Raw genomic sequence first — 22,970 nt, forward strand, 5'->3', positions numbered from 1 at the left:
TATATGTGTTTTGGCATGTATCAGTATTTCATTCTAAGTTATGATTAAATAATATTCAACTGTTTGGATGGATATTCTACACTTGTTTATTCATTCTTCAACTGATTGATGTTTAAATTGTTTCCACTTTCTGGCTATTATGAATAACTCTGCTATGCACATTCATTGACAGGCTTTTGTGTGGATAAATGCTTTAATTCTCTTGGATATATACTTAGGAACAAAGTTGTTTGATCATATGATAACTTTAATCTTTTGAGGTGGCTGTGGCTGTGCCACTTTACATCTAGCCAGCAATGTATGACAACTCCAATTTCACTATGTTTTTATTCACATGTTTCTGTCTTTTGTATTATATCCATCTTAGTGTGGGTGATGTATCTCATTGTAGTTTTGATTTGATTATTTCCTTGATGACTAATAATGTCCACCATCTTTTCCTATGATATTAGCTTCCAGTATATCTTTGGAGAAATGTCTATCAAGATCACTTGTCCATTTTTAAATTAGATTATTTGCCTTCTTACTGATGTATGAGTCTTCATATAGTCTAGATACAAATCTATCAGATATATGATATCCAAGTGAATTCTCCCAGTCCATGGGTTGCTATTCACTTCCATGATAGTGTCATTTTAAGCATGAAAGTATTAAATTTTGAAAAGTCTAAGGAATCGAGTTTTGTTTGTTTTGCTTTGTTTTTTAAGCTACTAGTACTTTTGGTCTGGGCTTCCCCAGTGGCTCAGTGGTAAAGAATGCACCTACAGTGGAGGAGATGCAGGGTCAATCCCTGGGTCGGAAAGATCCCTTGGTGAAGGAAATGGCAATCTACTCCAGTTCTTTTGCCTGGGAAATCCCATGGACAGAGGAGCCTGGTGAGCTACAGTCCATAGGGTTGCAAAGAGTAGGAAACACCTGTGTAACTGAGCACACATGTATATTTTTGGAATGAGTGACTAATCCATAGTCATGAAGATTGCTCCTATGTTTTCTTCTAAGAGTGTTATAGTTTTATTCCTTATATTTATGTTATTGATCCACCTTAAATTGATTTTTGTATATGATATGAGGTAGGTGTCCAACTTCACCCTTTAACATGTGGATATCCAGTTGTCCTGGTATTCTCTTTTGAAAAAAACTATTCTTTTTCCATTGATATCTTGGTACTCCTGTTGGAAATCAATTGGTATAAATGTTTCTGGTCCCTCAATTCCATTTCATCATATTATATGTATACTTTATGATAGTACCACACTGCTTGATTCCTATAGCAAATTAGTAGTTTTCTTCCTTCAAAATTGTTTTGACCATCTTGGGTCCCTTGAATTTCCATATGAATTTGTAATTCATGTGTAAACTTATACAAAGAAGAAAATTGGAGTTCTGACAAATTAAATCTGCAGAACATTTAGGTGTATATGCCAGTTTAATAATATTGTATCTTCCAAGCAATGAACCTGGAATATCTTTCCACCTTTTTGGGCCTTCTGTAATGTCATTCAACAATTCCACAGAGGCTTTATTTTCAGTTATAATCATAAATAAAAGGAAAAAATAAATAAATGAATGAACAAACCAATCAATGAATAAGAGACAGCTCTTAAAAAATACAGTGGTTCTCTTCCCTTTTCAAGAAACCACCCTTCCAAGTAGCAGTTTTCAAGACACAGTTCAATCTTCTCACATTTTCATTCTTTATTTTGTTTTAAATAAATTAAAGGCACATATGCTCATTAAGCGACTTGAGGCAGAGACAGTAGCACATGCATGGTAGATTTCCGTGAAGATTTTCTTTTCTTTTCTTTTTCCTTTTTTTAAAAAATGGATCTGTATTTTATTTACTTATTTATTGGCCACCTTGCTGCATGTAGGATCTTAGTTCCTCAACCAGGAATCGAACCTGTGCCCTCCATAGTGGAAGCACACAGTCCTAACCACTGTACCACCAGGGAATTCTCATATTTGGTCTTAAATTTCTTTATTTCTCTTTTGTTCATGGACATGACACAGTGTGGTGGAGAGGTGATGGTTGAATGATGCATCTCCATTCGCACCTTTCCTTCAGAAAAGACTCTAGGAAATTTGTTCTAACAGAGCTGCAAGCAGACCACCCTGAACCTCCCTCTTTCTTTCTCCATATGCTGCTTGTGAGGTCTCATCTACAAGTAGACTTCCCTATAAGCAAAGCTAAGCATCATAACTTTGAGCCATGTTAGGTTGGCTCACAAGAAAAGGAGCTCTACAGTCAGGATTATATAGAATATTAAGTTATCCAGGATAACTTATTGTGAAATCTCTTCCCTGGCTTTGACCGCTTTGTTAGGGATCAACTTAACACTGCTCATTTGGAAAATAAAACATCACTCTCTGTTGGTAGGGTGGCAGAGGGAGCCAACAGGATTCCTTATTGCACTTCTAGCAGTATCTGAGAAATAACATTTTCCAGTATTTTCATATAAGCAGTATAATATCAAAATGATACAATCTTGAAACAGTCAAGATACTTATTAAAATAACTTGAGTAATGGGCTTACTTTGAGTAATGGTCTTACATGTCTGACAACTAGTACTTGAAGCTTTCTGAAACACATTTCTTAGAAGAAACAAATATTCATCTCTTTCAGTTCAGTTCAGTCTCTCAGTCATGTCCGACTCTTCACGACCCCATGAATCACAGCACGCCAGGCCTCCCTGTCCATCACCAACTCCCAGAGTTCACTCAAACTCATGTCCACAGAGTCGGTGATGCCAGCCAGCCATCTCATTCTCTGTCATCGCCTTCTCCTTCCGCCCCCAATCCTTCCCAGCATCATAGTCTTTTCTAGTGAGTCAACTTGTCACATGAGGTGGCCAAAGTATTGCAGTTTCAGCTTTACCATCAGTCCTTCCAATGAACACCCAGGACTGATCTCCTTTAGAATGGACTGGTTGGATCTCCTTGCAGTACAAGGGACTCTCAAGAGTCTTCTCCAACACCACAGTTCAAAAGCATCAATTCTTCAGCGATCAGCTTTCTTCACAGTCCAACTCTCACATCCATTCATGACAACTGGAAAAACCATAGCCTTGACTAGACGAACCTTTGTTGGCAAAGTAATGTCTCTGCTTTTTAATATACTATCTAGATTTAACTCACTTTAATTCTTATAGTTTACTTATACCAGCAGAATGTTACTGTTATGGATCCATTGTTTATCATCAAATAGCAATCTATTTAGAATTAAATGATCATTTTAAAATGTCTTAAGTTTACTTATTTTTAAGGATGTTCATAGGCCCATATAGATAGAAAGCTTCTTTCCATTTAAAAAGTACAAGTTAGTTAGGTTAAGACAATCAGTTTTAAAAATGGCTTACAATTGGCACACACGTAATATTTCAAATATCAGGTCAGGAGGTATCAGAAATAATGTGGTAAAGGAAGGAGGAGATGAATCATTGAGGCTCAAACAAAAGAGTCATATGATAATTCTGCAGAATTTTTGCTTTTTTTTTTTTTCTGAAAAAAAAAGAAGCATACATCAGCTCATCAGTCAGGTAACTTTTTGTCTTCTATCATTTAATCTGAAGAATTTACCATATTGATCTTTGTATCAGGAAACAGTAACATAATGGTCCTTTCTTTTTAGCAGTTACTTAGAGGATACAGAAAAGAACTTGATGTTTATTTTTATATCATCACAATAAGAAGAAAAGAGTTATAATATTGAATTATAATCCCAGAAAACATCATCTTTTAAACCAAGTGCACTGCCTTCAAGTGACACAAGCAAGTGCAGAGATAAAGTGAGAAATTTTAGCTGCATCAGTAGCTGCCAATAAATTGTCCATATATACCTCACTTGCCTCAGTTGTACTATTTTTTACTGCTACAAATGCCTGCTGTTACTTATGGAGAAATCAGAAAGCAGTTATAACTGTGCCATGCACTAACTCAATGCCAATTCCAAAGTGGGCTTTCTAGCAGACTTCTAGAATGTGAATTCTTACATCCTTACTGGATTTGATGACAATATTTACTTATTTACTCAGCAAATATGAATTCATATGGCTTTTGTTTGCAGGAAACAAAGAGATAATCTTGCCTCAAGGGCTACATAGTCAGGTATTTAACACAATTATTTATCAGCTGCTCAAGCTTCAGGCATTGTATGTACACTTTTAGACAATCTATAAGGTATACTCTGTGAAGTAAAATTATGGGAATTTTAACTTTACATTTGATCAATTTGTGATTCAGAGTAGCAAAACATAATCTAATTCTCTTCTGAGGTCTTGAACCCCAATATGATAGCACAGCAAGTTTGGACTCAGGACCACAGAGAGGTCAAATTCCCAGAGATAAACTCCAAGATTCACAAGTGGCCCCACATGTGCCCGTACACATGAAAAGGATACCTACTGGCTCAACGGCATAAGTACCCAACTGGTATCTTTCATTTCAGTAAATGTCCAGTTCACAGTTTTATGTAAACTGGAAATACGTAAGTTCAAATAACAAAATACACCAAATTAAGCTTTCATATCTGTAGTTAATATCTTCACGGAAAGATGGCATGTGACTTTCCTGGTAATTCTTCCACAGTATGAAAGGAAACTTAGCAATCATCTTCCAACATGGTAATTTTGTGGAGAGGACAGACCAGTTACTCACTGTGACAAATGGTGATATGTAGGATTAGTATTAACTGCCTCCAATCTTCTGTTCAAAGAGACCACCTTTATCATCATTACGCTTTAGTTTCGCTATAAGGCATACAAACGAAATGGGTGTTGAAACGCACAAAAATGCGACAATACCTTATCTGAGATTCGGCTCTTGCTCTTAAAACACAATATTCCCATGCATTTGCCATGGTAAAATCTAATCATCTTGAGTAAAAAACAGACAAATTTGTATTTTGCTGTTTATTTGCTTTTAAATTAAAAAAAAGAAAAGGATAAAGGGAACCATGGGGTCTGAGACCAAGGCTACCACAAAAATAGATATTTAAACAGTGGGAGAGAAGGAAGAAATAAGGAAAGCAGTCCTGACAAGAAAGCTCTTTAATTTTGCAAATGTGATGTGTGTTTCTGCATGGACATAGAGCTAATTATTTCCACTAAGATTGGGTTATAAAATGGAGAAGCTCAACAGGCAGCTTTGTGAGCTTCTTTTTAAACCAACGTCTAGAAGGAGTGACTCAGTGTAATGTAACACAATCGTCTCCGAGCCAAGGTCTTGCAAACAAATCACAGCTGAAGTCTACCCCAGGGACCGTGACCAGGACACCAGAGAAGGCTTCCTCTTCCCTCCCTAGGAGAGCTAGCTTCTCCTGGATACTTCACAGCACAGCTGCCTTGCTTCCCTTCCTCCTATTTCACTGCTGGGACCTAACCCACATCACACACTCAGAGCACACTGTTACACTGGGGCAAGTCAAATGGGCATTTTGGGGAAGAAGTTTTGGAGAGGTGCAACCCAAGGGAGATCTTCAACATAAAGTTCCGCGTGAAAATGTTACATTTTCTTGGCACCCAAAACAAAACTGAAAAGCTAACTTTATTACGCTTGTCACATAAGACACAAACACAAACATCAGTTTCTTTAAAAGGAAAAGGTATAAATGTTATTGAGATGCAATTACATACAATCTAAAAATTAATTGCCCGTCATCAAAATCATGGCATGCAACTCTGAGTCAGCTAACAACTCCTCCACCCCCACCTCATTGTTACTTAACTGTTGAGGTTTCCTGGCAAGTACAGACTAATTCAAAATACCCCAGATCTACTAAATATGGGCAAAGAATTAGATCCTCTTTTCTTTCAAAATGGTATTTTGCCCCTATTACTTTACTGGACTCCATTTGGCAACTTACACATAAGGTTTCTACTGTATTTCAACTTTGACCATAGCTTTCAAAGAAAGCTATTAGTAAGCAGACATCACAGATACATGGACAAAACAGGGTTTTTTGTTTTGTTTTGAAGAAATTTTGTTCTTATTCTTTAGTTGCTAAGTCCTGTCTGACTCTTTGAGATCCCATGGACTGTAGCCTATAAGGCACTTCTGTCTATAGGATTTCTCAGGCAAGAATACTGGTGTGGGTTGCCATTTCCTTCTAGAGGGGCTCTTCCCCACCCATGTCTCCTGCTTGGCAGGTTGATTTTTTACCACTGAGCCACCTGGGAAGGCCAATCAAATCATGCTATGCATCTAACGTTTATCCCAAAGAAACACAGGAAGAGGAAAATGACACTAGCCATACCTCTTCTCTTTTTCACCAGTATAAGACCCAGTTCCTATCTCCATTTCCAAGAAGCCAAACAAAGTGACACCCAAGTCTTATTCTGCATGAATATTCTCCATCTTAGCACATGGTATCAGTAGGTCGCAGCTCTCATCTCCCAATAGCCTACATGTTTGGGTTGCAACAAATAGTATGGAATATTAAAAATTTAATTATTAATTTCCCCTGCAGCTGCTCATGGCTTTTGCAAGCTAGAACAAGGAGCACAAGAGAATAGAAGATCCATAGCATATAAGACTCCACCCTGATGACAGTGCCAGCAAACCCTCAGGCCACATGAATTACAAATAAAAAGCCTTCCATGCAACACAGACACACCTGAAATAATTTCTCAGGTTGCCTCATAAATTATTGCTCTATGAAAGGAATGCAGTGTGGGAGCACTGGGATTGAAACTCAAGATATGTTCATGTGACCAAACAGCAAGTATGTACTCAGTTTCCAAACAAACTAAGAAATTGTAATAATTTTAGTGATTTAAATAAGAAAGATAAATATATCATTGATAGAGTAGCAGCATTCAGGAAAGACAAATCCCAAACCTTCAAAGACCTGAAGTTACAAGTAAGCTCCCAACACAGGCTACCCATCTAAAAACAAAACAGGAAGGACTGGCACTTCCCTGGGAGGCCAGCAGTTCAGTTCAACAAGTTCAGTTACTCAGTTGTGCACAACTCTCTGCGACGCCATGGACTGCAACACGCCAGGCTTCCCTGTTCATCACCAACTCCCAGAGCTTGCTCAAACTCATGTCCATTGACTTGGTGATGCCATCCATATGAAGCCAAGTGGGCCTTAGGAAGCATCACTATGAACAAAGCTAGTGGAGGTGATGGAATTCCAGTTGAGCTATTTCAAATCCTGAAAGATGATGTGAAAGTGCTGCACTCAATATGTCAGCAAATTTGGAAAACTCAGCAGTGGCCACAGGGCTGGAAAAGGTCAGTTTTCATTCCAATCCCAAAGAAAGGCAATGCCAAAGAATGCTCAAACTACCGCATAATTGCACTCATCTCACATGCTAGTAAAGTGATGCTTAAAATTCTCCAAGCCAGGCTTCAGCAATACGTGAACTGTGAACTTCCAGATGTTCAAGCTGGTTTGAGAAAAGGCAGAGAGAGGAACCAGAGATCAAATTGCCAACATCCGCTGGATCATGGAGAAAGCAAGAGAGTTCCAGAAAAACATCTATTTCTGCTTTATTGACTATGCCAAAGCCTTTGACTGTGTGGATCACAATATACTTTGGAAAATTCTTAAACAGGTGGGAATACCAGACCACCTGACCTGCCTCTTGAGAAACCTGTATGCAGGTCAGGAAGCAACAGTTAGAACTGGACATGAAAAAATAGACTGGTTCCAAATAGGAAAAGGAGTACGTCAAGGCTGCTTATTTCACCCTGTTTATTTGACTTATATGCAGAGTAAATCATGAGAAACGCTAGGCTGGAGGAAGCACAAGCTGGACAAAATTGCCAGGAGAAATATCAATAACCTCAGATATGCAAGTGATACCACCCTTATGGCAGAAAGTGAAGAACTAAAGAGCCTCTTGATGAAAGTGAAAGAGGATGGTGAAAAAGTTGGCTAAAAGCTCAACATTCAGAAAACTAAGATCATGGCATCTGGTCCCATCACTTCAAGGTAAATAGATGGGGAAACAGTGGAAACAGTGGCCAACTTTATTTTGGGGGGCTTCAAAATCACTGCAGATGGTGATTGCAGCCATGAAATTAATAGACGCTTACTCCTTGGAAGGAAAGTTATGACCAACCTAGACAGTGTATTAAAAAGTGGAGACATTACTTTATCAACAAAGGTCCGTCTAGTCAAGGCTATGGTGTTTCCAGTAGTCATGTATGGATGTGAGAGTTGGACGTCACAGAAAGCTGAGAGCCGAAGAATTGATGCTTTTGAACTGGGATGTTGGAGAAGACTCTTGAGAGTCCCTTGGACTTCAAGGAGATCCAACCAGTCCATCCTAAAGGAGATCAGTCCTGGGTATTCATTAGAAGGACTGATGTTGAAGCTGAGACTCCAATACTTTGGCCACCTGATGCGAAGAGCTGACTCATTGGAAAAGACCCTGATGCTGCAAAGATTGAGGGCAGGAGGAGAAGAGGACAACAGAGGATGAGATGGTTGGATGGCATTACTGACTCAATGGACATGGGTCTGAGTGAACTCCAGGAGTTGATGATGGACAGGAAGGCCTGGCGTGGTGAAGTTCATGGGGTTGCAAAGAGTCAGACATGACTGAGCGACTGAACTGAACTGAACTGATGCCACCAACTATCTCATCCTTTGTCATTCCCTTCTCCTCCTGACCTCAATCTTTCCCAGCATCAGGGTCTTTTCCAATGAGTCACTTCTTCACATCAGGTGGCCAAAGTATTGGTGCTTCAGCATCAGTCCTTCCAATGAATATTCAGGACTGATTTCCTTTAGTACTGACTGGTTTAATCTCCTTCCAGGGCAAGGGAATCTCAAGAGTCTTCTCCAACATCCCAGTTCAAAAGTATCAATTCCTTGGTGCTCAGTTTTCTTTATTGTGCAACTCTCACATTCATACTTGACTACTGGAAAAACCATAGCTTTGACGAAACAAACCTTTGTCAGCAAAGTAATGTCTCTGCATTTTAATATGCTGTCTAGGTTGGTCACAGCTTTTCTTCCCAGGAGCAAGTGTCTTTTGATTTCATGGCTACAGTTACCATCGGGACTGATTTTGGAGCCCAAGAAAATAAAATCTGTCACTGTTTCCATTGTTTTTCCATTTATTTGCCATGGAGTGATGGGACCAGATGCCATGATCTTCATTTTTTGAATGCTGAGTTTTAAGCCAGCTTTTTTACTCTCCTCTTTCATTTTCATCAAGAGGCTTTTTAGTTCCTCTTTACTTTCTGCCATAAGGGTGGTGTCATCTGCATATCAGAGGTTATTGATATTTCTCCTGGCAATCTTGAGTCCATCTTGTGCTTCATCCAGCCCATCATTCTGCATGATGTACTCTGCATATAAATAAGCAGGGAGACAATATACAGCCTTGACATACTCCTTTCCCAATTTGAAACAAGTCTGTTGTTCCACGTCCGGTTCTAACTGTTGCTTCTTGACCTGCATATAGATTTCTCAGGAGGCAGGTAAGGTGGTCTGATTCGCATCTCTTGAAGAATTTTCCACAGTTACCTGTGATCGACAGTAATGGTCCAGTAGTTAAGACTTTGCCTTCCAATGTATGGGGTGCATGTTTGACCCCTGGTCCAGTAGGTAAGATTCTATATACCTCAGGGCCAAAAACTCACAATATAAAACAGAAGCAACACTATAATAAGTTCAGTAGACTTTAAAAATGGGCCACATCAAAAAAATGAAAAATGGGAAAGACTGAGTGGACCGTTGCTCAAAGTCAACATCTTATTTCTTGGGACTACAACAGTATGGTTTCTCCAGAAAAGGGGAAAGCTGTAGTTACCATGCCCATATTAGAAATATAGAAAAGGAAGCTCAGACTGGTGATGTGGACAATTCACACAACTGGAGCTCTTTGTACAGAGGCGATCACAGGGAATTGAGAAGCCGGTGCTCTTCTTATTGGCAAGCTTGGGAACCTAGGTTTCAAACTAGGTTCCAATCCTGTCCTTATCCCTGGAATTGCCCCAGATTTTTTCATACGATCCTAAATGAAGACAGAGAAATTGTATTTGACCAATTCCAAAGAAACTTGATTCAAAACTACTAAATCTTTAGTTACAATTAATATAAAATATCTGAAAGTTCCTCCAAGTTACCTAGGTACCAGTCCCTGCCCTACCAAACTCAGTGCAGGGAAGAAAAGTCAGCTTTGTACCAGGAATTAGAAAGTCAGTGCTCTAGGCATGGTTCCGCCAACAGAAGGGAAAGGAAATCGTAAGTCCATGGATTTATCCTCTGTATTCTAAGAAATCAAGAGAATTTCAAGGTGACCCTATGTACACTTTCCAGGAGTCTAATTTGTGCTTTTATTAACAGCAGAATGCCAGAAGGGTGGGGTCTAGATTCATACTAATTCAAAAAATATATATTGTCATAAATATTCAATTTCCCTTATTTTGTTTACTCCTTCATGTTTCCAAGTCATGTTTTAGAGAAAGTGCCACAAAAAGGAGCCATTTTAGAACAGATTTATTGAAACACTAAAGGGAACCAGTATGTCCCTTGGTTGCTCTTAGTATCCATATGTAACCATTACCTCTTGGTTCAGGAAAAAGAAAAAAAAAAAAAAATCATTGATTCTACCTCTCAGGAGCCTCACTAAGCAATATTCTTCCTCTCTCTAGATGAAAACTAGAGTTTGGCTAAATGACCGCTAAACTGTGATACTCTAAGATCATACTGAGTCTGCAGTTCAACCCACAACCATCTCAGAACTTCTCACATCTATTCTTCTAAAACTACTCCCTAACACACACTTTTTATCATGATTAGAAATTTTAGTACTAAACACTATGGTAGTTTAATCACATTACTCTGTGCAATGGCTGGCATGAAAAAAAAAAGTGAAAAGTGAAGTCGCTCAGTCGTGTCCAATTCTTTGCGACCCCATAGACTGTAGCCTGCCAGGCTCCTCCATCCATGGGATTCTCCAGGCAAGAATACTAGAGTGGGTTGCCATTTCCTTCTCCAGGATCTTCCCGACCCAGGGATCGAACCCAGGTCTCCCGCATTGTAAGCAGGCGTTTTACTGTCTGAGCCACCAGGGAAGCCCATAGATGTGTTAATACATTTTTAAATCTTCTGTAAAAGTTCAGAAGGTGTTACTTCTAAACCCACTCTAACCAGAAATATCGTTGCTACCCACCCCCCAAATTTCTCCTTTTACTGTTAAGAGTCCTTGGGTATCAAGACGGAACAGTTCAGTTCAGTTCAGTCGCTCAGTCGTGTTCGACTCTCTGCGACCCCATGAATCACAGCACGCCAGGCCTCCCTGTCCATCACCAACTCCCAGAGTTCACTCAAACTCATGTCCACTGAGTCGGTGATTCCATCCAGCCATCTCATTCTCGGTCGTCCCCTTCTCCTCCCACCCCCAACCTTTCCTAGCATCAGAGTCTTTTCCAGTGAGTCAACTCGTCGCATGAGGTGGCCAAAGTATTGCAGTTTCAGCTTTAGCATCAGTCCTTCCAATGAACACCCAGGATTGATCTCCTTTAGCATGGACTGGTTGGATCTCCTTGCAGTACAAGGGACTCTCAAGAGTCTTCTCCAACACCACAGTTCAAAAGCATCAATTATTCGGCGATCAGCTTTCTTCACAGTCCAACTCTCACATCCGTACACGACCACGGGAAAGAAGGATACTTGGGTATTAATTAGAGCATGGGATTCCATCTGCTGTTCCCTTTGTACTTCACATACCCCATGTCATAAATGAACTACTTTAGTCTTCCAAAAAGGCATTCATTCTCTTTCAACATCCCATGACTTACATATTTCTGTTATTCTCTCATTTGAATTCCATGCCCTTCCCAAATATGCAGCCAAAGGAATTCAAATCCTACCTGCTCAGGGTAGTCCTCCCTGATACTTCCCCAGAAAAGTATAAAATATAAAGTTGATATTCCTATTTTTGATTTTCCAACAATTTCAACATCCAGTGAGTCACACAATAACTTCAAGTAGCACATCCAACAAGCCCTTCTTCTGTGCCCCTCTGAACTGTTTATGCATTTGTCTCTTCTGCAAGACCAGGAATTCCTCTAAAGCAAGAAAATCTGGATTCTAACGTCTATATTTCCAATGCCTAACCCACAATGGGATCTCAATAAATGGTAGCTGAATGAATGGAAATGTGGAATGAAGCATATTTCCCAAATAAATATATGGATAAAAAAGTGAACAGAAATAAAGTTGGGAAATATGACAGTAGAAATTGATCCTTTGGTAAAAGGAAGAAAATGCCCCCATAAAATCTATTTTCAGATATTTTCAGAGTTGTTAGGCAAACAGAGCAACTTTGGACCTCTTACTGTACAAACATTCTACCTATATGATCATTTTATCCTCTATCCATGAGTCAATGCAGCCTTCCAAAGGTGATTCAGGAAAGGTGGGTTCAATAAAGCAGACAACACATGATTGAATAATGAAAAATCACAGACCTACTAGCCTACTTTAAGTTGTCAGTGATTTAACAGGTTTTGCAATTAGCTTTGGATCAAAAATGGAAACATCAAAGTTGGCCATTAACAGTCTACATTTTGAGGACTGTTCAAGTACCTTTTAATTACAACACAACACAGTCTACTGCAGACACCATCTTCTCCTGGCACATATTTTTAATATTTTAAGTGTGTGATTATTGTTCTCACAGTATATAATTATGTTAACCAATAAATACTAACGTATATAATTCAGTTCCACCAGAGTAAAGATAATTCAGATGAATGAGCTGCTTCTCCCACTTAACTTTTGCTTTCATAAATTAGAATAAAGAAGTTAGAATGGATTGTTGTTTAACTTCTGAATGGAACAGACACATGAAAAGTGGAATTCTCAACCTGTTCTACTAGAGTTATCATTAATAAGTTTTTCAATTTTTAACTTTCATGCAGTTTTTAAAGGTAACTTTCCATTTACAGTTATTACAAAATATTAGCTATATTTCCTGTGTTGTACAGCATATCCTTGAGCCTATCTTATAACCAATAGCTTGGACATCTCACTCTAGAAAGATGCAAGAGGACGGGCCCAGGTCTCAGAAATGTTCTCCAGCTACCCTTGCTTACCCCTGAGTTTTGAAATGTTATTTGATGTTAAGCATGTTTCCAATTCTGCCCAAGCAAATACCTCAAGCCCACTTTACACAATGGCAAGGCCACTGACTTTGCCACTGGACTCATCGATTTTGTGCATAAATACATATATATGCCTTCTCTCCTTTTTTAACTAGGATTTTTACTTAATCTTGTTTTTTTCCTCCTAAATTCTCATATCCTAATATATACTGGGGAGATTCAGATTAGAGGTTTTTCTTAACATAGCCTACATTCTTTAAGACTGTCTACACTTGCCTCCAACTCAGCTCCGCATTTTAATGGGTTTATTCAGCAGCCACATTTTTGTTTGTGCAATCTCACTGTGCACACAAGCTCTTAATCACTGATACTTGAACAGTGACTTACTGATTATAAAGTACTTTCACCTCTCTTCACAGTAGAGTGAAACATAGATATCTCAACTCTAAGATGTAGATGCTGTGCTTATCTTGTGGATGAGGAAACTAAGACTTAGTAGGTAAGTGGCTTGTCTGAAGACACATGACACAATGTGAGCACAGCTGGACCTTGAAATTAGACCTGTGTTTGACTTTCAAGTTCCAGATCACATGGAGAGTTTTCTCTGAATGTTTTTCTTTTTACAAAAAAGCCATACTCAAGGGACACTGATCAATCACATGAGAACCAGTGTCTTATTTCCTATGTTCTTTCTCCAGGATGAACTGTAGATTTTCTCTGCTTGGAAACCTTCAACTATCCCCCATTATTTATAAGACAAGCCAAAATCTTCATCTGGCACTCAAATATGTCCATGGGCAGTGAGCAGGAGACCTTCCAGGCTTGTAGTCCACTTGGAGGTTTCAATGGCCTTGTCTGAAACCACTAGGCAGCTTGCAGTTCTCTGAATGCAGTCTGGACCTTCCTTCCTTCCTTGTGGCTCAGGATGCTCTCCCCTCTCGCCTCCAACATCATCATCCCTCAGCAGAACATGCAAGTATTTGGAATAACCTTTTCAGATGTTGCCACCTTTAAAAGAATATCTTTCTTTTCCTTGCTATTTGATATATCTGCCACTGTTGAACTTATTAAGGGTTCCTGAAAGAGGACCACTTGGTCCTATTTTTCTTCCTTTTAACCAACCTCTTTCTTTCTTCTAATAGTTCCCCCAAAAGACCACAACAGGTGCCACTTGTCTGCAGCTCAGCACGTGTTTATAGAAACAAAGTGCATTTTCACCACTGACAGGCCAAGTGAAGCCAAGAGTGATGACAGCTAAGGAAGAACTAAGCACTAGTGTGTGTTGCCTTGTGCCCCCGCATAACTGACAGTCCCATTATATGTCTAGAAAAGGCAGTTGGAGCATGTTTAATGAGGAAAGCACCTTACTCAGGACTGTGTTGAAATGCCTGACAGCAGAGAAGCAGGACTGGTTTTTTATTTGTGAAAGGAATCACTGTGAATATTGGCGATGCTACTGGAGAACTGGAGTGCTGAAGGTCAAGCAAACATAACACAGCGACAACAGTTCCGGTCCAAGGTCTGCATGAAGAGTACTGCTGGCTGTCTTAAGAGGGCTCCGAAGCTCTGAAATTGATTTACCATCACTTTCTCGAGACTGGAGGGAGGCAAGGAATGGACACTAGCAGTGCAAGGTCTGCTTCCAAAATGCAGATAATAAATAAAGGTGAAGAAAAATAGCCACACTCCAAAGGAAGCCAAGGGATGCAAAGAAGAACTAATAACAAGATACTACTTGCATTAGGAAAAAAAAAAAAATTGGAGGTTCAAGAGGAAGGGGACATATGGTTGATTCATGTTGATATTTGACAGAAAACAAAATTCTGTAAAGCAATTATCCTTCAGTTAAAAAAAATAGTTTAAAAAGAAAAATACATTAATTGCTATACCAAATGCTAGTACAACTGGGGAGAAATTGATATATTCAAACTGTACTAATATAGGCTATTCAGTATCCACAGAAAGAAAAGTAAAAAGTAGTCATAATCCCCAATGTAGAAATCCCACTCTAAAAATCCCGAGTCAGGTAAATAGCTCCAAAGAAAATATACACGAACATGTCCTATGCAGCATTACTTACAACAACTGAAAAAGGAAGGTATCTCAATGTATTTGATGTAAGGAATTTCTTAGAAAAGATGTAGTTCTCACCCTGACTTTAACACAGACATGCTAAACCATATCTCTGAAGATTCTACTAACATATAACAAAATATCCACCGAGGCAAAGCCAGAAAAGGCAATGGCATAAGAAGATTTAACTTTTAAATGGGCAGGATGTCGTGGTGCTATTTTAGAGAAAATACTAATCAAATCAGTTAAAGAAAGTTCTGTTGACTGACACAGGTTGTTATTAAAAGGGTAACTTAGACCACTGACTCTGAGAAAATCAGAAAAGAAAGAAGGGCTATAAGAAGCAGGCTGTTCTTTCAGGTAATTGCAGATTATCTGTGGCTAAGATTCACAGCTAGCTCCTACCTGTGGGGGCCGAGGCTTGTAGGGAGAGCTGCACTCCAGGTCAGCCAAGATGCTAGTCAGTGAGTCAATTTCAGCATCCAGGCTGGAGCGTCTCTCCTCAAGAGTCTTGCCTCCAGGATTTCCCTGCGAGAAGAAACATATTTACATTAAAAGTGGAAATTTCCGGTTTCCATCCATTTCAATCTAGGTTCAAATTTCTCAAGTACAAAGTGACTTTGTCCAAGCTTTTTACCACTTCATATACTTAGCTTTTATAAAATTTTTGAGGTAGGCTGGAGTATTATCCCTTTTTGACAAATAAGACAACTGGAATACATGAGAAGATTTTCCCAAAGTCATACTCTTATTTAGAGGATATTTTCTCTGATGCATATGCAAGTTAAAGGAAGTGACTGCCTCCACACCTGCCCTCAAGGAGTAGATCCAGCCAGAGAAGTGATACAAATTCTGTGTTCAGAAACCACAGTATAGCACTTCCCTGGAGCTTCGGTGGTTAAGAATCCACCTGCCAATGTAGGGGACACAGGTTCAACCCCTGATCCAGGAAGATCCCACATGCCACAGGGCAACTAAGCCCACGGCCCACCAGCTTGCGTACCCTAGCTTGCATGCCCATGCTCTGTGACAAGAGAAGCCACTGCGGTGAGGAGCCTAAGCACCACTACCACAGCGAGTAGCCCCAGCTTGCAAAAACTGGAGAGCAGCCCCTGTTCACCTCCACAAGAGAATGCCCACTTGCAGCAACAAAGATCCAGCTCAGCCAAAAATTTTAAAAAAGAAAATAAGCCACTGTGTAAAAGGATGGGAAAAGTCAAGGAGAGACTTCAAGTCCAGGAAGAGGAATCAGTGAGGGATCAGTGGATTAGATGTGTCTGTGTCAGAGAGAGATGGCAAGCCCGAAGAGATATCCCGAAATGATGAACTAGAGTAAGACTGCCCAGGGTGTGGCCAATGGGCTGGAGAAGAAGCATGTGGCAGTGACCAGTGATTATGAAACACAGGATCTATGAATTTCATGTCAATGCTCCATGTTAGCAGGAGCACTGACTGCTGCTTGCATTCAGAATCCACGTGAAGTGAGCAGAGGCCAGTAACACCACCATAAGGGCCTGCAAAGGAAGTGGGAACAGCTTGGGAGAAACAAGTTTGCCTAGAGTTTAAGGCAAGGAAATAAAGTGAAAGTGAAGTCGTTCAGTTGTGTCTGACTCTTTGTGACCCCATGGACTGTAGCCTGCACCAGGCTTCTCCGTCCATGGGATTTCCAGGCAAGAGTACTGGAGTGGGTTGCTATTTCCTTCTCCAGGGGATCTTCCTGATCCAGGGATCGAATTCAGGGATCGAACCCAGGTCTTCCAACTTGCAGGCAGGCTCTTTACCCTCTGAGCCACCAGGGAAGCTAAAAGAGTAAAATACAAAGGAAATAAAAGTGTAGCCCTAGGATTTGGAAACAGGGTGACCTGAAATAATCTTTTAAGATAACAATGTAATAATGATCATAGACATGATATGGGAATGTCTCTTAAGACTCCATCGAGAATTCAAAATGAATGTGCAGTAAGGCCCATTAGGAATGAAATAACGAGAAGTTAGTGTAATTGAATCAACTCTACAGAACTTGGAAGTTAAATATCAGTATAGCGTCTTGAAGTGTTTTGAAGAAAAAGCCAAGAAACCACAGAGTATCCTCAGCAACAACAAAAATTACGGTGCCCTGACAAGATGGTGTTTAAATCTTATAATTATCTAAGTAAATGTATTTTTATGAATCTGATACAATGACAGCATAATGGTATTTCTTATTAAGACCACTAGTTTCTTTTCTCCTAGTAGCTTGTTCCCCAAACCACCTTCGCTGAGTCCTTAAACTTATTTAATTCTCTGCATAAAACAGCTCAAATGAGATCTAGTGTATTAGTCAGTTTCTTGTGAATTTAGCCAGCAAGAGTTAATTCTTTAGGACCTGATGTATCTGTTTAGATCAGATCTATTTCCATCTGTTTATGTCATCTTTGATTTCATTCATTAGTGTCATATAATTTTCTGTGTACAGTTCTTTAGTATCCTTGGGTAAGTTTATTCCTAGATATTTAATTATTTTTGTTGTAATGGTGAATGGGATTGATTCCTTAATTTCTCTTTCTGATTTTTCACAGTTAGTATATAGAAATGCAAGTGATTTCTGTGTATTGATTTTATATCCTGCAACTTTGCTAAATTCACTGATTAGCTCTAGTAATTCGCTGATACTATCTTTAGGGTTTTCTATGTACAGAATCATGTCATCTGCAATCAGTGAGAGCTTCACTTCTTCTTTCCTGATCTGGATTCCTTTTATTTCTTTTTCTCCTCTGACTGCTGTAGCTAGGACTTCCAGAACTATGCTGAATAATAGTGGTGAAAGTGGACACCCTTGTCTTGTTCCTGATCTTATGGGGAATGCTTTCAGTTTTTCACCATTGAGAATAATGTTGATGTAGGTCTGGAGAATCCCAGGGACGGGGGAGCCTGGTGGGCTGTCGTCTATGGGGTCGCACAGAGTCGGACACGACTGAAGCGACTTAGCAGCAGCAGCAGGCTTATCTTATATGGCCTTTACTACGCTGAGGCAGATTCCTTCTATGCCAAAGGGTGCTGAATTTTGTCAAAACCTTTTTCTGCATCTGCTGAGGTTATCATATGGTTTTTATCTTTCAATTTGTTAATATATTGTGTTACATTGATTGATTTCTGTATACTGAAGAATCCTTGCATCCTTAGAATAAACCCAACTTGATCATGGTATTTTCTGAATGTTGAGCTTCATGGGTCGCGGAGAGTCGGACACGACTGAGCGACAGAACTGAACTGAACTGATCATGGTGTATGAGCTTTCTGATGTGTTGCTGAATTCTGTTTGCTAAAATTCTGTTGAGGATTTTTGCATCTATGTTCATCAGTGATATTGGCCTGTAGTTTTCTTTTTTTGTGTTGTCTTTCTCTGGTTTTGTAATCAGGGTGACGGTGGCCTCGTAAAATAAGTTTGGAAGTGTTCCTTCCTCTGCAAATTTTTGAAAGAGTTTTAGAAGGATAGGCATTAACTCTTCTCTAAATGTTTGACAGAATTCTCCTGTGAAGCCATCTGGTCCTGGGCTTTTGTTTTTTGGAAGATTTTTGATCACAGCTTCAATTTCAGTGCTTGTTATTGGGATGTTCATAATTTCTATTTCTTCCTTGTTCAGTTTTAGAAGGTTGAACTTTTCTAAGAATCTGTCCATTTCTTCCAGGTTATCCATTTTATTGCCATATAGTTGTTCATAATAGTCTCTTATAATCCTTTGTATTTCTGCATCATCTGTTGTAAACTCTCCTTTTTCATTTCTGATTTTGTTGATTTGATTCTTCTTTCTTTTTTTCTTAATGAGTCTGGCTAAAGGTTTGTCAATTTTATCTTCTCAAAGAACCAGCTTTTAGTTTTTACTATTTTAGTTTTTTTACTATTGTTTCTTTCATTTCTTTTTCATTTATTTCTGCTCGAATCTTTATGATTTCTTTCTTTCTACTAATTTTGAGGGTTTTTTGTCCTCCTTTTTACAATTGTTTTAGGTATAAAGTTAGGTTGTCCATTCAATGTTTTTCTTGTTTCTTGAGGTAGGACTCTATTGCTATTAAACTTTCCTCTTAGAACTGCTTTTGCTGCATCCCATAGGTTTTGAGTTGTCGTGTTTTCATTGTCATTTGTTTCTAGAAACTTCTTGATTTCCCTTTTGATTTCTTCAGTAACCTGTTGGTTATTTAGGAATGTATTGTTTAATCTCCATGTGTTTGTGTTTCTTACAGTTTTTTTCTTGTAACTGATATCCAGTCTCACAGGTTTGTGGTCGGAGAAGATGCTTGACATGATTTCAATCTTCTTAAATTTACTGAGGTTTGATTCATGACACAAGATGTGGTCTATCCTGTAGAATATTCCATGTGCACTTGATAAGAAGGTTTATGTATTCTTCTGCATTTGGATGGAATGTCCTGAAGATATCAATGATATCCATCTCATCCAATGTATCATTTAAGACTTGTGTTTCCCTATTAATTTTCTGTTTTGATGATCTGTCCATTGGTGTGAATGGGGTGTTAAAGACTCCTACTATTATTGTGTTACTGTCAATTTCCCCTTTTATGTGTGTTAGTGTTTATCTTATGTATTGAGGTGCTCCAATGTAGGGTCCATAGATATTTACAATTGTTACGTCTTACTCTTGGATTGATCCCTTGATCATTATGCAGTGTCCTTCCTTATCTCTTATAATCTTCTTTACTTTAAGGTCTATTTTGTCTGATATGAGGATTGCTAATCCAACTTTTTTTTGTTTCCCATTTGCATGGAATATATTTTTCCGTCCTCTCACTTTCGGTCCATATGTGACTTTAGGTCTGAAGTGGATTTCTTACAGACAGCATATAGATGGGTCTTGTTTGCCAGTCTGAGTCTTTTCGTTGGAGCGTTTAGTCCATTTACATTTAAAGTAATTATTGATACACATGTTCCTATTGCCATTTTCTTAATTGTTTGGGGTTGATTTTGTAGATCTTTTTCTTCTTTTGTATTTCCTGCCTATAAGTCCCTTTTGGACATGACTGAGTGACTTACAACAACAACATTTGTTGCAAAGCTGGTTTGGTGGTACTGAATTCTCTTAAATTTTGCTTTTCTGAAAAGCTTTTTAATTCTCCATCAATTTTGAATGAGATCCTTGCTGGGTACAGTAATATAGGTTGTAGATTTTTTCCCTTTCAGAATTTTAAATGTATCCTTCAATTCCCTTCTGGCCTGCAGAGTTTCTGCTGAAAGATCAGCTGTTAAATATATGGGATTTCCCTTGTATGTTACTTGTTGCTTTTAATATTCTTTCTTTGTGTTTAGTCTTTGTTAGTTTGATTAGTATGTATCTGGGCATGTTTATCCTGTATGGGACTCTTTGCACCTCTTTGCACAAGGGATTTCCCTTGTATGTTACTTGTTGCTTTTAATATTCTTTCTTTGTGTTTAGTCTTTGTTAGTTTGATTAGTATGTATCTGGGCATGTTTATCCTGTATGGGACTCTTTGCACCTCTTGGACTTGATTGACTATTTCCTTTTCCATGATGGGGAAATTTTCAACTATAATCTCTTCAAAAATTTTCTCATACTAACTATGGGTACTTTTTAATCAGAAAATCTAAAATGATCTTTTAATCATCTTCTCATTCTGGATATATTTGTATGACTCCTCTGAAAGTAGTGTTAGTTGCTCAGTTATGAACAACTCACTGTGACCCCATGGACTGTAACCACCATCCATGGAATTCTCCAGAAAAGAATTCTGGAGACCATTCCCTTATCCAGGGGATCTTCCAAACTCAGGGATCGAACCTGGGTCTCCTGTATTACAGGTAGATTCTTTACCATCTGAGCCACCAGGGAAGCCCCATGACCCCTCTATGGCACTCTATCCCTTCAATCTGTTTTGTTTATATTTCTCATAATATCTATCACCATTTAACATTAACTTTTATGCACGTTTGTCTTGTGCTTTCCCAGACAACTCAATGAGTAATGAATCTGCTTGCAATGCAAGAGACACAGGAGATGTCGGATTGATCCCTGGGTCAGGGAAATTCCCCGGGAAAGGAAATGGCAACCCACTTCAGAATTCTTGCCTGAAAGCTCCCATGGGCAGAGGGACCTGGTGGGTTACAGTCCAAAGGGTCATAAAGAGTCTATCATCAGTCTCCCCAGGAGAATGTACACTTCATTAGGACAAGGAATTTGTCTGTTTCCCTCCTCGTCACTTCTCCAGAATCTTGCTCAGAGTCTGATCCATGTACATGTTCAATAAATAATTGCAGTAAATCAATAAATAAGTAATGGCAGACTCTGCCATCGGTCCAGCCAGTAACCTTTCCTATATCAGCATCTTTTGAGTCAAATCAGCTAGAAGCACAGCAGGATCAATGAATATGAAAGGAAGCAAAAGGTTCAGGATGACTGTGTGTGCACACCTGTCTCTGTGTTTTTCACATCTTATGACCCAGCCTGGAAGGTCCTCCTTGTGAAATTGAGAGACTTTCCTTAGCCCCCTTACTATAGCCAGAAATGGGCAAACACTGTAATGACAGGTTGTTTATGTTTTCTCAGTGACTGAATCTCCAGTGTGACCAAACTCTCTAAGGCCAGTACATCTTAGTCCTAGGACCAGATGTTTTAAAGGAGTGAATCCCTCTATCAGAGGTGATCTCATCTTCACCTCATTGAGTAACTATGAAATACTGTAGTACTATTAAGACACCAGTCTCATAAAATTTAAAATTCATGTGAACATCCTGGCAATGGATTCTGGTACAAGGAAAGGTAGGAAATTACTGTTATGGAAGGCAACTGAGAACTGTGTGAATCTGATTCTATTATATGCAGCTAAAAAACAGTAATATTAACATGAAATTCGATCACTGTATTTCCATAAACTCATGGATAGCACAAAATATTGATATGGGTGGTGGGCTGGAGTCTAGTTAAATTCTCCCTCGGGCCACAGTATCCTCATCTATAAAACTAAGAGATCACCTGCCTGACCTAAGCCAGAGGGACGCTACAAGACTCAGATAAGAAAATGGATGGGAAAAACACTCTTTAAATTGTAAAGTGCTATAATTATAATGATTTTTCATAAATAGCAATAATTATAGCAACCAGTAACCATAAATTAATATGAATAATATAGTTATTGCTAATTATTCTTCTTCTTAAAGGGAGCATCATTCATTAAGTATTCCCTTGGGGTATCAGCAAAGAGACAGGACTTAATCAGGTCTTCAGCATCTGTACTTTACTATAGCAGATGGCATGGCAACTGCCCACACCTTAAGTACTGGATACTATGGAGTCTCAAAAGTTACAGAATTATTCTGAGCCATGCAATGAAATGAGTAATTACAGTGTCCAACCAGCCTGAGCAAGTAAGATTCATTCTCTCTTCCCTCTGAATTGGGACTACTCCCCATTGTCAGTTTCTCATTTCTCATGACGCCACAGAACACTATCCAGACTAAAGCTGTGAGATTTGTCACCTAAGACTCCCCTTGCTGCCCCACCTGGTTTTCTGATAAGAACTCTGTGTCTATATTTCAACTCCCATTACAGACTAGGACAGGCTTCTTTCTCACTGCCGACTCTCTACTTTGTCTCAGTGCAAACAACTGAAGTCCTGCACAAGTCCCCCACCGGTCCTCTTGCTGCTTCCTCTGCCACCACAGCACCTTCAGACCTAGAAACTGCTTCACTGCTCTCAACATTGAACACTACACACCACGACACAGTCCTGTAACCAGCTAATGGAATCCTACTCACTCACCGACATATCTTCTCCTTAACTCCCTGTCCCTGTAGCCTTACCAGTCAGCTGATGGTTG

General features: G+C 39.1%; 1 protein-coding gene across 8 annotated transcripts in view; it reads right to left on the minus strand.

Annotated features, from left to right (window-relative positions):
- The window catches only part of LPP (LIM domain containing preferred translocation partner in lipoma), a 772,586-nt gene that overhangs the window by 396,720 nt on the left and 352,896 nt on the right, over nucleotides 1–22,970 (minus strand). For 7 of the 8 annotated variants that reach the window (XM_055408186.2, XM_055408120.2, XM_055408131.2 and 4 more), the window contains one exon: nucleotides 15,548–15,670. The exons of the other annotated variant lie outside the window; for it this stretch is intronic. In XM_055408186.2, coding sequence (XP_055264161.2) covers nucleotides 15,548–15,670 — 123 coding nt within the window. The remainder of the gene's footprint in view (nucleotides 1–15,547; nucleotides 15,671–22,970) is intronic. 8 annotated transcript variants of the gene reach the window in all.

The sequence above is a fragment of the Moschus berezovskii genome, chromosome 1 (genome assembly GCF_049115385.1).
Source record: "Moschus berezovskii isolate FMDL1 chromosome 1, NW_MosBer_1.0, whole genome shotgun sequence".
Classification (NCBI taxonomy): Eukaryota; Metazoa; Chordata; class Mammalia; order Artiodactyla; family Moschidae; genus Moschus; species Moschus berezovskii.